Source organism: Anneissia japonica, unplaced genomic scaffold (genome assembly GCF_011630105.1).
Source record: "Anneissia japonica isolate Jap-2015-1 unplaced genomic scaffold, ASM1163010v1 scaffold171446_len717541_cov154, whole genome shotgun sequence".
Lineage (NCBI taxonomy): Eukaryota > Metazoa > Echinodermata > Crinoidea > Comatulida > Comatulidae > Anneissia > Anneissia japonica.
The window spans coordinates 276391-293853 of NW_022696538.1; the positions used below are offsets into that span (position 1 = coordinate 276391).

General features: G+C 34.7%; 1 protein-coding gene across 1 annotated transcript in view; it reads right to left on the bottom strand.

Moving 5' to 3' along the window:
• LOC117102109 (leucine-rich repeat serine/threonine-protein kinase 2-like) overlaps positions 1-17463 on the bottom strand; it is a 75546-nt gene that overhangs the window by 6379 nt on the left and 51704 nt on the right. Inside the window, exons 35-37 of the mRNA XM_033242310.1 lie at positions 6312-6386; positions 1165-1275; positions 481-713 (exon numbers count right to left, since the gene is read on the bottom strand). Coding sequence (XP_033098201.1) covers positions 481-713; positions 1165-1275; positions 6312-6386 — 419 coding nt within the window. The remainder of the gene's footprint in view (positions 1-480; positions 714-1164; positions 1276-6311; positions 6387-17463) is intronic.

A 17463-nucleotide genomic window follows, 5' to 3' on the forward strand; every position in this document is an offset into this window, starting at 1 on the left:
TCTAATTTTAACACATTTTAATTTTGTACACATGAAAATTCTAATTATTGTTAATGAAAATTCTAATTATTTTTAAGTTGGACCCCAGAGTGCCCCATACACCTACAAAACAAAATAGGGGTTTGAGCATGACAGGACTGTAAATTACTGCCATTACCGCTAATAGGACACGTCGCATGGATGGCGCGATCAGTTAACAAAGTGTTGGTGCTCAGTTTTATTTTTTTTAATTTAAGACAGTTTTTTTTCAATTTTAGCACTTTCCAAACTTGCTTATACAACACAGCGTTACCTACTGCGCGATTTATGCAATGTGTCCTGTTAGTGGTAGCAATTAATTGCAATTATGAACCCAATGTGTAACATATTTAATATAAGGGCCAATATATTCTATAGCCAATATTATACTGCCCTCATCGGAGTTTTCAAAATTACGAGAACTTGTTTTTAGTGGACCTAAAATAGTGTATTACAACTTACTTCCACTCTTTAACATTGACACCAACAGTTGCAATATTCTTTGAGACCTTCTCCCTTTGAAGCCGGCGTATCAAGGTTGTTTTCCCACGACCTCCATAACCTACTAGCATCAGTTTCATACGATTGTAGGGAACGGCTCGTTTTAACCTCTGATGGAGAAAGGTCACTATGTCTTTGGTTCTGCCCTTTAAAATGGCTGGAGGCAAGTCTAACCGCAACCCATCAAGTGGCAGCTAAAAACAAACAATTCCATTTCATGAGAAAATTAAATATCTAAAATTTATCTAGTTTATTAATTATTTTTGATGATAAATCATTCTAACAGTTTTAGATCAAATGACAATTTTAATGTTTTGTAACTTTTACCTATTTACAATTAGGTTTAAAGGTGTTTCTTTACTCCAAATTTGTTCACCTTATAGTTGGTTCCCATTTTAGAATTTTTCAGCATATTCATAGTGAGTCAAATTATGTATTCATATTCTGAAATTGGTCATTTCACTTAAATTGGTTATTAAAACATTGTTCCATGTACTCTATTATTTTTTAATTTACAATATAGCATACTGTAACATGTTTTTTTTAACATTTATTTTCTAAACTTTTATGTAAAAAATGTATTTGTACTTTTGAATAATTACTCCTGAACTAGACTACTCTAAAATATTTTTTCATCTGGCTTACTTCCCATAATCTGTTAAGTCTTCCAAGCTCGTCAGGTAAAGTTGAAAGTTCACGGTTTTGACTCAAGTCAAGGGTTGTTAGTGACGTCAACTGCCCTAATTCTTTAGGTATCTATAATGCAATATAGAAACAATATATATAATGCACTGTAAAAGTTAAATACAAAATTGGCATTTTCACTGAAAAATAACTAAAAATAGAATCTTTTAATGTTTGTAAAGAGCTTCAATAATTATTATAATTCCTCATGTAGGGAAAGACAACATTGCTACATTATTTAAATAAATTAAATATTAAATATATGTAAAGTAAATATACAAATGAACAATTTAAAAGAAAATATCAAACAAAACAAAATAAAATAGAGCCCTGCAAATTTGGGTCGCCAAAACATTTCTGAGGGTCGTGAGATTGCTTCTGACTTATTAAAAAAAATGTTAAAAAAACCGGTAAAATGCATCTCAAAACAAAGCGGAAAATACTTTTGTATAGCAGCCAAAGGAACCAACATATGAGATACACCCAGGTGTAGCTACGAAGACAAAAGCTAGAAATTATTGTCAATCCAAAACCTAAAATCAACTTTTAATGGTTGCACTGTCACCAATCTCTCTAAGGAAGACAATTAAAATTAGGCAGGAATACCTCACATTAACAAGACGTACCAGTTAATAAACAAAATGTTTAAAATGATTAGTTGCTCCTTTGCTTTTTGAGTTTGTTTGATCTTTTTACGTGTGAATTTTTCGGAAACTTTGGAATGATTTTTCACCTCTACTTGTTCGATTTATCCAAGGTTGATCCCTGGGACCTAAGTAATCAGCACATAATATGCCAATTTCATTTTGGTATGGCACTGTATTTACCTTGGGTCGCCACAGCATGTGTATTCTGAAAGTGGGTGGCCACCTAAAAAAAGGTTGAGAAGCAGGAAAATAGAGCTTCCATATACTGTGGTGCATACTGTACCTACAACCAGAATACGTAAAATACGCAGGCATGCATAATGGGCGATTCCATTATTTTCTGGCCTGTGCCTGAATTCTGAACAATAGGCAGACCGTGTATGACGAGCCATTCCATTAATTATGCTTGGGGTAAAAAATCTAATTTCCACAGACAAAATTTAATAATCTCTTTTTTTGAATATTGCTGACAGACAGCGGTGAATACACAACCTCCTTTGGCAGAGGTAACAAATAAAATAAATGTAAATAATTATATACCGCATACATAGCTTCTAGGCATCTGATTGGTTGAGAAGCGGGCAATAATTCAATCATCACTCCTATGACGAAGGTTTGAATGATATTTTCCCAGGGCTGAAGTACTGTACTATCACCCTAAATGTACTTTTTGCCCTGTTGCAATGTGTAATAGGCTGCCACCTATAATGTTGCTATGAAATTTATGACATGCACGGACGGTAAAGGGGACGCTACTTCTATGACGCTGAGAGAGATTGGCCCTTGGATCACCTAGCCCTAAGAAGTAGCCTATGGCCTCCTTGGTGTGTATTCTTTTCATTACTTTTTAGGTCTCGTAGAATGAGGTATAAAACAAATATTGACTGCTCTAGATTCGGGGAAAGCTAAAATCTAAAGCCCCTCGGTGATGTGGAGACCATAGCCTATCTTCCCTCGACCCTCAGGACTAGGTTACGGTTCCCACATCACCTCAGGGCAATAGATTTCACTGTTCCCCTCATGAGCAGTCTATATTTGTATACTGTAGATATGAATGTGTTATAGTTCTCTTCTAGGTCTTTTCATGCTCATCCTATTCTGTTCATTAAATTTTTCAATTGTTCAATGTTAAAATTAATTAGTGAACTACAGTGGGAGGCTGAAATATGATTCAAAGCAGTGGAATATGCATTTAAACATTAACTTTCAAAATCGACTGCTTGAAATCTTGAAGTCATACTCACTGAAAGCAATTAGCACATATCTCCAACCACCTCGACGACACACTAACGCGACGTACATGAACAAGGTCGCCCAAAAACCACCAAGTCAGATTGATTACATCATAACTAGCTCCAGGTGGTCATCATCCGTGAGAGGGAGTAGGACTACCTGGGGACTACCAATACAAGCCTATGGGCGAAAATTCGATCACGCCCTTGTTTCAATCACGTTTAAATTGCGCTTAAAGTGTGATCGACGATCACATAGGAAGGATTTCTCTGCTTTGAAAAGACCAAATGTGGCACTAAAACATCGTATTTTACTACAGGAGACCCTTGAAAAAACGGAACGACCTATATCGCCAGCCGACCAGTGGGAAAGATTAAAATCAGCAATGCTAAAAGCCCAGGAAGCTATTCCAAACGAAAAACCACAATACCAAAGAAAATGGGATACTAGTGAAACAACAAAGTCTCTTGTTTTTGAAAGAATGCAGAAATGGGATAGACTGGACCAAGCTCAGCGTATGCAAATGCACAAACAGATCAGTAGATCAACAAGAAATGACTATAGAAATTATATCAACGACATAATCAGTGACATGGAAACTTCAGCGTCAGTTGGAAATTATAAAGAAGTATATCGGTTGATAAAGAAAATTTCATCAACGGGAAAGAGCAACACATTCTGCCAGCCCTCAAAGGATCTCCAAGGAAATCCCATAACTAGCACACAGCAACAGTTAGAATCATGGGCTACCTTTCTCGAAGATAAATTCGCATCATTACCAACCGAAACATATGTTGACTTAAATGACCTTCCAGAAACAATATTAGAGCCAGAAATCAGTCTCGAAGAAGTTGTGTTATGTGTATCAAAACTAAAATCTGGCAAAGCCCCAGGACATGATGCAGTTCCCGTAGAGCAGTATAATAACAACCAATCTGCATGCTATGAACTCTTCATATTAATCCAAACCATATGGGATACAGAAATAGTTCCAGAAGATCTTGTCACAGGTGAAATGATGATGTTCTATAAAAAGAAAAATAAGAACGACCGAAGAAACTACAGGGCGTTGGGACTGTTGAACCACGCATACAAGGTGTTTGCCATGGTGATATTGATGAGAATCATACCATACATTGATCCGGAGAAGCGGGCAATAATTCAATCATCACTCCTATGACGAAGGTTTGAATGATATTTTCCCAGGGCTGAAGTACTGTACTATCACCCTAAATGTACTTTTTGACCTGTTGCAATGTTTTTGACCTGTTGCAATGTGTAATAGGCTGCCACCTATAACGTTGCTATGAAATTTATGACATGCACGGACGGTGGGGACGCTACTTCTATGGCACTGAGAGAGATTGGCCCTTGGATCACCTAGCCCTAAGAAGTAGCCTATGGCCTCCTTGGTGTGTACTCTTTTCATTACTTTTTAGGTCTCGTAGAATGAGGTATAAAACAAATATTGACTGCTCTAGATTCGGGGAAGGCTAAAATCTAAAGCCCCTCGGTGATGTGGAGAGCGTAGTCTATCTTCCCTCTGCCCTCAGGAAGGCTACGGTCTCCACATCACCTCGGGGCAATAAATTTCACTGTTCCCCTCATGAGCAGTCTATATTTGTATACTATAGATATGAATGTGTTATATACTTCTCTTCTAGGTCTTTTCATGCTCATCCTATTCTGTTCATTAAATTTTTCAATTGTTCAATGTTAAAATTAATTAGTGAACTACAGTGGGAGGCTGGAATATGATTCACAGCAGTGGAATATGCATTTAAACATCAACTTTCAAAATTTCCTTAAGTTATTGAGGCCCTATATAGGCATACCCTGATGGGGTTACCCCAAAAATTGCATATCCTTCAATTTACTCTATAGCTGCACAAACACCACACACAGCCAGTGGCAACAGTTTAGCCAACTGAGCTATCTGCTCTTCCATTCAACATTATTCCTATTGTATCATCCCATATTTCATACTTCCTAATATCAGCCCAAATAGACTGCCAAATTATACACTGGTAACATATAACTAAATCCCCATTCCACAACCCACAACCGAAATTAATGTCAAGCACTCAGATGTGACCCATCCAGGGAACAGTGAATTTCACTGTTCCCTGACCCATCAAACTCAAATGCTAACTTCTCACCTGAATGCCATGGTAAAATGATTCAATGTTTTTTTCTTTCATTTGAGTGAATTAAGTCAATACATCACGTCCATCATTTTATACTCGCGGGCCGGAAGGGACAGTGAATATCAACAACCCACTTGATTCTTTTGTTAACCAATTAAAAGATACCAGCACCCACAAAATCAATTTAAAACCCCATAAAATATCATTTTGAATTACTCACCTAACAAAACCAAATAAGTCATTAACATATCTTTCAATAAGTTAAGGACTTTTTAAATATAAATGATTGACAGACATTTTACATTTTTCCCTAGATTTGTTGTCAGAAATTTATAGGTTATGTTGATAGACACATTTAATTGACGAGAAAATTGTTCTTGTTACATTTTTTATCTGAAAGCCAAACACATGGTAATGAACAAATTTAAAACTTTCATGATGCAATACCCGAAGCAAAAATGTTTTGATAGTATAAAGTATTATCTGACATGTAACTATTGATATCAAAAGTAAACAGACACACATGGCGTGCACTTTCATTGCATTTTTGTTTACTGTAATGTATTGTTTGTCATTGTTCAGACAGATATTTTACTACATAATTCAATATATTTTTTGACAGAAATTTATGGGTTATGCAAAGACACATAGTCATGTTTAATTGAGAATGAGAAAATTGTTCTTGTTATTTTTTTTATCTGAAAGCCAAACACATTGTACTGAACAAATTTAACACTTTCAAGTTGACATACCTGAAGTAATTAATGTTTTGATAGTAAACAGTATTATCCAACATGAAACTATTGATAATGCACGCACTACAAAAGTAAACAGACGCACATGCCATGCACTTTCAATGCACTTTTTTTTACTGTAATATGTTGTTTGTCGCCGTTCGTATTATTCAAATTTTTCGTGATCTGAAAAGATTATGCGACCAATCAAAAATTTGGCACGCGACCCAAACATTGGATCGAGTCCCATTGGTTGCAGAACATTGCAATAAATCACTTGTCAGCTTCTGATTGGTTGACAAAATGACATGATCATAAATAAAACATTAAACACCTCCAATACTGACCTGACTTAACTTGTTATTTCGCAGACTCAAACGCTCCAACATGCGCCAGCTCCTGATACTATCACCGAGATCAAGCTGAGAAGGAAAAAGGAACTGTATGAACTCTGAACTCTCCATACTCTGGCAACAGCAACAAAAAAAAACAACAAAAAACAAAAAAAAATAGATACACTACAATATAAAGATAGAGATAAAACAGAACAAAAAGGTTAAGTGACAATCTCTTTACAATAAGACAAACATATGCACAAAATTATCTTACAAATATACTAGACATGTACAAGGACAAAATAAAGAATCATTATTATCATTATTATCAGCAAAAGGCTGGGCTATACTGTAGCTTGGAGGGAAGGCAATGGTACCTACAAACAATGTGCTCATGGGTGTTGATTAATATTCATAACGTTAGAGGGCAATTAATCCTTCCCATGATTAACTTCGTTAATACAGATACCTAAAGTTATGGTTCATCCCCAACAAATGTCTACATTCACAACAGGGATCCTGTTTGCCAGACCTTAGCTTGGTTCTGACACTGCGCTTTTTTACACTGAGTTTATCCATTGAAAGTCACTTGTAAATGGGCTTCAAATAGTGCAATTCTGAATTGTTCAGTTGCTTTTCTCTGCACTGCATATAGTACATAGTAAAAATTACAATTAGTGCACAGTTTATGATAGCATTAATGGATATGATGCAAAAGGCTCTTTCTAGACTCGACTTCGAAAAAGTAATTTGTTTATAAAGAATATACTATTAAAGATTATGATTTGGAAAAGTTGGTAAAGTGGGTGTGATTCCTCAAAGTTGAGGTTAAAAATTCTACTCTAGTTCAGTGGTGGCGCCAGAGATTCTTAACGAGGAGTACAAGGATCCAGGCAGGACATTCTAGATCCACAACAAGAGGTCAAGATCCCTGACACACACACACACACACACACTTTATACCTCCATGCACACACACAAACCTCAGGCATCATGCAAATTTTTAAAAAGGGTACCTAGAACCCCTAAATGGCATTCTTAGCCTGAAATGCTTTTTCAAATCAGTGTTACCCGACAAAGTGATTGGCTCATCCTCAACAAATGTCTACATTCTACAACAGGGGTCCTGTTTGCCAGACCTTAGCTTGGTTCTGACACTGTGCTTTTTTACTTGTTCTTCATTGTAGGAAATATCTAAATACAAAATTGTATATGAAAATGTTGATTAATATCCCATTATCTCTCAAGGTTTAAGGTCCTGGCAGCCAGTGAGAGCTCATAGGAGTTATGCCACTGTAAAATCAAGCAACACAACTGTTTTATATAGAATAAAGTGATGTTATTACATGAAGTTAAATATTGGTGTATATAGCCTATGGCATTTTATATATTTAGTAACCATTATCATCGGACTATCTGTTCAATTATTTACACAATATATTTTCATTGATTATCTTGCAATCAATTTCAGTATTTACATCTTGGTGCTCTCTTGCCAGACTTCCTTAATATTTACAATGTAGTATCTTAGTATGTAATTTAATTTAATTATTAATTGATTGTATTTATCCGTTTATTTATATTAGTGCCTTTCTTTTTTTTAAAAAGACATATAAAGCACTTCTGTCCCAAGTCAGTGAGTCCAAATGCTTAGGTTTCCATTGTAATCAGCACAGGAGTAGGCAACAAAACAGGTACCTATTTGTATTCCTGACAGAAAAGTTGATACAGTAAATTGAAATGCACAGCGAGGAATCTAAATCCGACCTCGAGGTTGGGAAACGAAACCATTCCTACTGCGTTAACCCTTTCTACAAATTGAATTCAAAATAAGCAAATCATCAATTGTTTAATAATATTTTTTAATTCCATCCTCTGCAAGAAATGGCTGAAATGCAAGTATAAGAATGCTCACTGTTAGTTGACAAGACATGCAAAGCGTTGGTCCCTTACACAATAGGGTCTCATTTAAATGTTTAACAACGAAGTACCCTCTTTAGAAAAAAGTAGGGGATTGATTGTCCTGTTGTACTGACTTTCACACCAGAATTCAATTACCGTTGTTGAAATAAATAAAATAACATTTTACAGAAGTTTTACCACAACAAAAAAAACCTTACATTTACTCCCAGGCATTTAAGGGTATATACAAAGACTATAGCAAATTAATTTAATTGATAAGAACTACAGTAAATATTGAATGAAATCAGGGAGATTAAACCTAACCATGTTAAATGCAGGCCTATCCCTAAATAGCAATTACCACACAACAAAAACTGTGCAATGACGTCATCGCCTGACAAATCGTCAAATCTAAAATTTTCTCTACGAAGATGCATGGGCACAGCTTATTGTTGGGTACCAGGGGTATAAGCACGTACCTATAACACCAGGATTCATTGTTAGGAAGGTGTTTAAATCATCCTCAAAATTCCTCTAAAATTAGAGGCATTGTTAACTTTCACGCAAGTACAAACAAAAAATTTTCAGATTTTGTTGCTTTTTTCGGTGAAATAGAGGCTGTGAAATACCGATCAACAGAGCATCGAAAGAACAATGGTTGAACTATGAACTTAAACTGCGCATAGGGATTTACTAATAGGGTAAACTCGGACTCTTGGTATGCTGTTTATGTCCTCGCCCCCCCTCCCCGACTGCTGTGCTGTGCTGTGGAACCGGTCTGTATAATCATAAATCGAAGGCCTCGTTAAAGCTCGTAAACGGCCTTCATAATCGACGGTTGTTTGTTCTTAATTGGTTTATTGTGGCTTTAGGCTATAATCGCTGTTTAGAGGACAGCGTTGGATCTCCAGTCACCATAACAACTCGCTGATGAAATATACAAACTAAGCAATATATTTTGATACTTTCAAGTTCCTACAGTGTTAGAATTAGGCTGCAGTAAATATTTTATTATTCACTAGACTTTCTCTGTATTAAAAACGTATTTATCTTAATAGAGTTATACAGTGTCATTTACACCGAAGTTTCATACATCTTCATGTCCTTGTTACTTAATATTACAGCATTAGTGTTCTCATCAATAGTTTGGTAATCATCATCATTATCACTGGCTGGATATTGAGTGTCCTCTTCTACTTTATATTCCAAGTAACCATCTTCACCTAATTTGTGTCCTGGTGGAAGACTTGCTGTTTTTCTTTGCAGTTCCTTTTTCAGTCTGCACTCACTATAGCAACACAAAATTACAATCGCTATGACAAATATGGATACAATGTTCAAAGGAATTATGTATTTAATGAAACTGTCTGCATGTGGACTGTCATCCACTGGAATGACATTGTTTTTCAACATATCTAATTTGATAGAAACATTTAAATCTAACATTCCATCCAACGTAAAAATACAAGCAATATGCATGTCATTTAGTTCATTTGATACATTTTTTATCACAAGAAATTCTTGGTTCTTCATTGTAATGATGTTGAACTCCACCTCTTCCATTAAATCACTGATTGCAGTTGATCCAACGGACCAACTGATGTTTATTGTTGGTGGATATCCTGTGGGATCACACTTGAACATTACCATTTCATTCTCTGCTATGGCTTCTGGAGGATGTTTAGTGATGGAAGCTCTTAAAGGAACAATCTCACAAGATCTCTGGTGGCCATTGAACATTGCAGTACATTTAAATATTGCAAAGTTGTCTTCTTGTAGATTCAGTGCAAGACTAAGATTGCCATCAATTCTTTCTGATGTAGATTGTAAGATATCATTTCTGTACCAATGCAAGGAGTCCTCGTGAAATGAAGAACATGTAGTTACACATCCAACAAGTGTGTTGACATATATGCAGGTAGGGAGGGGAAGTTGAGCAGAAGGGATAACAGTCAGGAAACTGCATTCTTCTCTGCTAATCAATGGAAATAAATTACAGCAATACATTCTACTATGTTTCACTGACACATTATTAATGTAAATTGTCTTTGTACATGAATTGAATATATATATTGATTCTTTCATCAATATTTTCCACTCTCCATTTTCTAACGTGTAATATATGGTCATATCAATATAATGCCAAAATAAAGAAGATTTATAAAAAGATGATAAATCTGCCCAACAAGTTGCTGTCATGTTAATCCCTTCATAGACTGAATTTCCTGGAGAAATCTTAAAACCAAAAACATCACGGGATGAAGAGACAGAAGGAGATTCAGAGAAACTAGATGTGATAGACATAAGGATGATTAGACACTTCAAATAACTTGTAAAAATCATCACTGAAAATATATCCAATATTCAGACAGTTGCCTCAATGTAAAGCAGGATACAATTTTGGACAGAAGTTCCTTTGTTGGAGACTGCAAATATCAGTGCTACACTGAATATAAGAAACATAAAGTATTATAAACTAATTTTGTTTCACTTGACTTTATATAAATTTTGTAGCTCAGTTTTTATTGGAGTTTCTATAGCAAACATGATGTGTACATCTCAGTAAATGGTATCAAGTAATAATGTAAAACATACTGAAACTCAATTAAATGAAGAACTAAAATCTATAAATAAATTGCTTATTGATAATAAACTAAGGCTACATTTAGACAAAACTGAATCCATATTATATGGAACACAAAATATGTGTAGAAGACAATTAAAACTGGATATTACCTTTAATAATTCCAAGATAAATGCCAGAACTTGTATTAAGTACCTGGGTTTTGATCTTGATCAGCACCTTAGCGGTAAATCCACTGGTACGAAAGGCTTAGGTAAGGTAGACTTAAATTTCTTTTCAGAAATAGAAAATATCTAACATAAATCACTGAAATTACTTGGGTCTTCACTTATACAATGTCACTATATGGGTGCTGTACGTGGTTCTCTTCGCTTACTCAAAAACTTAAAAATAAACTCCAAACATCCCAAAATAAGGTTATAAGATGTGTTTTGGGACTTCATCCACGAACTCATGTTGGTTGATGAATATATAAAATTAAATTGGCTACCTGTTTCAACTAGAGTTGCTGAATGTAAATGTATTCAAATTTTCAAAATTATAAATGTCATATATTCCCTGTACTGTACATTTAAATATTGGTATTGAGTTCACTAACCTATTTCATAACTATAATACTAGACTTTCTACTTCTGGAAGGTCAATTTATAAACAATCAGTCAAGGATAAGCAAGATACGCTCAAATGCGAATTTTAAAAAATGACGTCATCAATAAAATTCAGCTTTATTGAATTCAGATGACAATATGATGACGTCACAATGTCTGATCAGCCATTATGATCTATAAAATCATATTTACAACTCATCAGCTTTCAGATTATGTAATAAAAATTGGGCGTCACTGATCATCCTATGGAGCTATAAATGATTTTAGCATATTTTCACTGTATATCGGCACGAACGTGCGCAAAGATGACTACCGTATGTTTGATGCATGTGTACGGCACTGCTATTGACCATAAGATGACTGAAAAGAATGGAAAATTGTGAAAACAATGTCAGGAACCCAAAATATGTGAAAAAACGTAATGTCTAGCTTCCGTACGTGCTGGGCGCGTAAAAATATGTGCGTGTAGTGGAAAATTAAAAAAAAAAAATTGAATGCTCAAAATGGCCTGAAACGTGCTCTAATTTAGTCAAAAAGTATTTTTGAGCATTTTGAAATTTGGACGCATGCGTGCGCGTTAATTATGACGTGACATTCAACCTTGATCTGAAGTTTATGCCCACTTAATATGATTGAGAAATGACAATTGGTTAGGATGATATGGTCGATAATGTAAAAACGCATGACTGAGCACGTTGAAAAGCTTACCGTGACTATTCCAGGCCAAGCCAAAATTTTCGATGAAGTGGCTGTGTGCGTAGCTCGCGGCAATTTTGAGATATTGTGCGAACAGAAAAGGGGAGAGGTGAGAATAAAAAAAAAAGATGATGATCCAGTACAATAACAAGAGGTGATCTGCTCGAGAAGCGGATCACCAATGAAGAAGAACCTGACAATAACAAGAGGTGATCCGCTCTTGAAGCGGATCACCAATAAGTCTCGGGTAATTCAACAGTCAGCAATTTTATCGAGGCCTTCAAAAATAAATAAAAACCTGATATGTTTGGCTGACTTACAATCTTTGGCTTGAAAATTTATGGCCCAATGCTGACCATCAGTAAAAAAATAATAAAACTGAGCATAAAATTGTAAACAAAGAGTGCATGAAAGCTTTAATATTTTCTGTTCATTGAAGGAAAGATTCAGCTTCAATTTCCACAGTAAGACAGGTCAAGCAAGTAAAGGCAATTATATACATTAAATTGTTTTTGTTAATACAAGGTTGCTCAGTGGCCTTGCAAATATGTCATTAGATTTTTTTAAATCCTGTTAAGCATATGACAAGAATAACTAGAATTTAATTTAATTCAATATTTTATTTAATTGGTAAATACTCAGATACAACAAAAAATGGTGATAACTGTATTTTAATAAATGTAAATATGCAGTTGCTTGAAGGCAAGTGTTTCGCTACAAAATTAATACTTGAATATTATTATATTTTATTATAATACTGTAATATTTATATATATTTTTTTAATTGTTGAATTAATCATTGTGCAATAATGTTATCTATAGGAAGTATAATAATTATGCACATAGGCATAACAAAAAAAAATTGAATATATTCCTAATTTCTCTATTCATTTTTTCAAAACTGTTCAATCTTTTGAAGATTGTGGTTGTTGGATTGATGTCTTTCTGTTTTTTGTGTTTTAATTTTGATTGTACATTATATTGTAAAAATCCAATCCAAGATACCATATTGTTATTGCAAGGAAGATAATTTGAACTTGAACATACAAAAGCTACAGCAATTTTACATATGATTAGGACCAAATTGTTAGTTAAAAAAATAAAAACTTTATGAAATATACATTTTGAGCAGTATTTAAAAAAATACATTTTAAGATTTATACTGTAAAAAATGTAGGTACTATAGCAGTAACTCTTTAGTTTTTTGCTAGACTATCTACAGTAAGTATTGACACTGTAGCGTAATTTGTTTACATTACTATCATTTTTTATAGATTATATGTGGCAAAGACAAGCCAAACCAGTCACTCGTCGCAAATCCTGTTTTGGAGATAATGGCCAAAACATGCTGGAATGTCAAAATATTGGAAATCTATTTTATTGCACTAAACTAATTTTTATATATCTATACATCATGCTATGCTGTTATTTTCCTCATTTTCCATGTTAAAACAACAATTTTTAATGATTTGGTGATGGTTTCTGACTAAGAAATGCCTAAAATCGTAAACTTTGAAGAAAAATTGAGTTTTCTGACGAGTGACTGGTTTGGCTTGTCCTTGCCACATACACATTTCAATAATTACACCATAGTATTATATTTACACCCCAGTGTCCTGTTTATCAAATAATACATCCTACTTGTTTACACATTAGTGTTCTCATCTATAGTTTGGTAAATATTATCATCATCATCACCACCAATGGCTTGATATTGAGTCTCCTCTTCTACTTTATATTCCAAGTAACCGTCTTCATCCAATTTGTGTCCTGGTGGATGATTTGCTCTTCTTCTTTGCAGTTCCTTTTTCAGTTTGTACTCCCTACAGCAACACAACATTACAATTGCTATGATGAATATGGATGCAATGTTCCCAGCAGCTAATATGTATTTGATGAAATTGTCTCCATGTGGAATGTCATCCATTGGTATGACATTGTTTTCCAATATATCTAATTTGGTAGAAATACTTAAATCTACCATTCCTTCTAATGTAATAATACAAGCAACATGTGTTCCATTTAGTTCTTTTGATACACTTTTCATCACAAGGAATTCTTGGTTGTCTATTGTGATGATGTCAAAATCAACCTCATTCATTAGATCATTGATGGCGGTTGATGCAATGTACCAATTGATGTTTATTGTTGGTGGATAGCCTGTTGGATCACACTTGAACATTACCATCTCATTCTCTGCTATGGCTTCTGGAGGATGTTTAGTGATGGAAGCTGTTAAAGGAACAATCTCACAAGATCTCTTGTGTCCATTGAACACTGCAGTACATTTAAACGTTGCAAAGTTGTCCTCTTTGAGATTCAATGACAGACTAAGATTGCCATCAATTGTTTCTGAGGTGGATTGTAAGATGTCATTTCTGAACCACTGCAAGGAGTCCCCAGGGAATGAAGAACATGTGATAGCATTTCCAACAAGTGTGTTGACATTTATGCAGAGAGGAAGGGGAAGTTGGGTAGAAGGAATAACAGTCAGAAGACTGCAAACTTCTTCATTAATAGAAATTGGATATAGATGACAGCAATATATTCCACTATATTCCAGTGACATGTTATGAATGTTTGTTATAATTAAAAATCCATTGCTCGTTCTTGAATCAGATAAATTAAATGATTCTATAGTTAATATTTTCCAGGCTCCATCTTTTAGTTTGTAAGAATCCATAAACAGTACACCATCATACTTAAAATAAGATGATAAATTGACAAAACAAGATATTGTCACGTTGAACCCTTCATAGACTGGATTATCTGGTGAAATCTCGAAAACATAGTCATCAACAGATAAAGAGATAGAAGAATATTCAGAGCAACTAGATGTGATAGACATAAGGATGACCAGACACCTCACATAACTTGTAATATTCATGGCTGGAAATATATCCAATATTCTGACAGTTGTCTTGCAGTCTTAATGTAAAGCAGAATGCAATTTTAAACAATAGTTTCCTTGTTGGAGACTGTGTAACACTGAATGTGTAAGAATAAGGATATATTATAAACTAATAGTTTAAACCTTGACTTTGCATATACTTTGTAGCTCAGTTTTTATTGAAGTTTCAAAAAGAAATTTGCAATACTTTCACTGCACTGGTATACATAAGCATACTGTTCATGTATTGAGAGTATACGCAAAGTAACTGCAGTTAGCCTGGTATTACCTACAGTGTGTGTGCCGAACCGTGAAGATCCTTTGGTCCCTGGTAAATGCCATTCGATGCTCTCCTTGTGTTTCAGCTGGAGGGCTAAACACGTTTAGTCACAAAAGTGCACCATCGTTCACACATGAGAGAGTAAGGGGATTTTATCCCAGTGTACTGCGCAATCCATCAACAGAAGGATCCCACTGCAAACAAGTCTTCAGAATTAATGGTTTATCCTTCGTGAGATCCACACTAAAAATATTCTTATAGTAACCAATTTTGTCATTTTGCATAAGTCATCTGAGATCATTTGAATATAGTCCGAAGTTTCACTTTTAGAACAATTTAAAAAAAATAATGTGGTACTTGCACAGAAAGAACATAATGTCTAAAGTTAATGTAAATATAATAATTTAAAAAACTAAAATCTTTTAAATGAGATCTAGTAAATATAAAATTCAGTAAAAATCTAAAATTAACATTTCAACCCAGACAACTTAATTCTAATTTTTTTCAAAATATCAACAACCTTGTTTAAGCTATGGGAACATGAAATGGGAACATGAAATTTATTTGCTGTTATTATTATACATAATAGAAGAATTTTATTACATTTTTTACTGAATTTTTACCACTTCGTGGGGCGAGGGTATTGCAATGAGTTGCGTCTTTCTGTGTGTCTGTTTGTCTGTGGTTGGGCTGAGATGGGTGTGGACTCACGGTTTTGAAGTAGGTAAAGTAAATACATCAAGCACAATGTTTTTTAGTTTTATTTTCTATAGTACCATACATCAAACATATTAATTAGATTTCTATGGTTGCCAAAAATAACTGATAAAAGATCATGAGAATTTGTTGGTGCTTCATTTTGACTATACTGTATATGGTGATGTGATGATGAATTTTACTATGTAAAAGTGTCATTTCTGGTCACCTAGAGGTGCTATTTCCTCACATGTTCTCAACATCAATGTTGGGGCTGAGGTGGATGTGGCCTCATGAATTTGAGGTAGGTCAAGTATCATCAAAGAAAGTGTTTCTTTAGTTTTATCTTCTATGGTACATCACTCATTTTAATTAGATCTCTGTTGTTACTGAAAATCCCTGATAAAATATCATGATAAATTTGCTGGCGCTTCAACTATATAATGGTAATGCGATGATGATGAATTTTACTATATAAAAGTGTCATTTCTGACCATCTAAAGACACTACTCATATTTTCTCACCTCAGCCCCAACCATGGTTGGGCTGAGGTGGCTGTGGACTCACAGCTTTAAAGTAGGTAAAGTAAATACATCAAAGACAATGTTTTTAAGTTTTTAATTTCTATGGTACATCACACATATTAATTAGGTCTCTGTGGTTGCCGAAAAAACTGAAAAAAGATCATGAACATTTTTTGGGGCTTCATTATGACTATACAGATTTAGAAGTGATTAAATATATGGACGATAAGACAATAATGGAAGAACTCCATCCGGGTGCCAGAAATGACAAAATGAAAGACTCATTTTCTATTATAAACGAGTGGTCAGCGATAAATCAGATGCGCCTAAATAAAAAGAAAACAAAAGAAATAGTCATCTCTACCAAACGAAAGAGGTTAGATGTGATACCTGTTCTCACGGATGATGGCAGTGTTATCGAAAAGTTGAGCTCTGTTAAGCTGCTAGGCATACACATAACTGAAAATCTGAAGTGGGATGTTCAAATTGACGATATGACTAAACGTAGTAACCAGCGCCTCTATTTTTTTAAACAACTTAGGAAATCTGGTTTAGATACCTTCGCACTTCTCCGTTTTTTCATGTCCTTTATACGTCCAGTGCTTGAATACGTGTGTCAGGTTTGGGGTAGAATTCGATCCAACTCGGCCACAAGTCAACTCGGTCACAGTCAACTCGGCCACAAGTCAACTCGGCCACAAGTCAATTCGGCCACAAGTTAACTCGGCCACAAGTCAACTCGGCCACAAAAAGTTTGGCTACAGTCAACTCGGCCACAAGTCAACTCGGCCACAAGTCATCTCGGCCACAAATCAACTCGGCCACAAGTCAACTCGGCCACAAGTCATTCACTGGTACTACATTGTACTAATTGTTATTATTATTGCTCTTATTATTGTTGTCATTGTTGTTATTATTATTGTTGTTTTTATTACCGTTAGTTTGCTGATATTATTATTATTACACATATATATAGTACATATA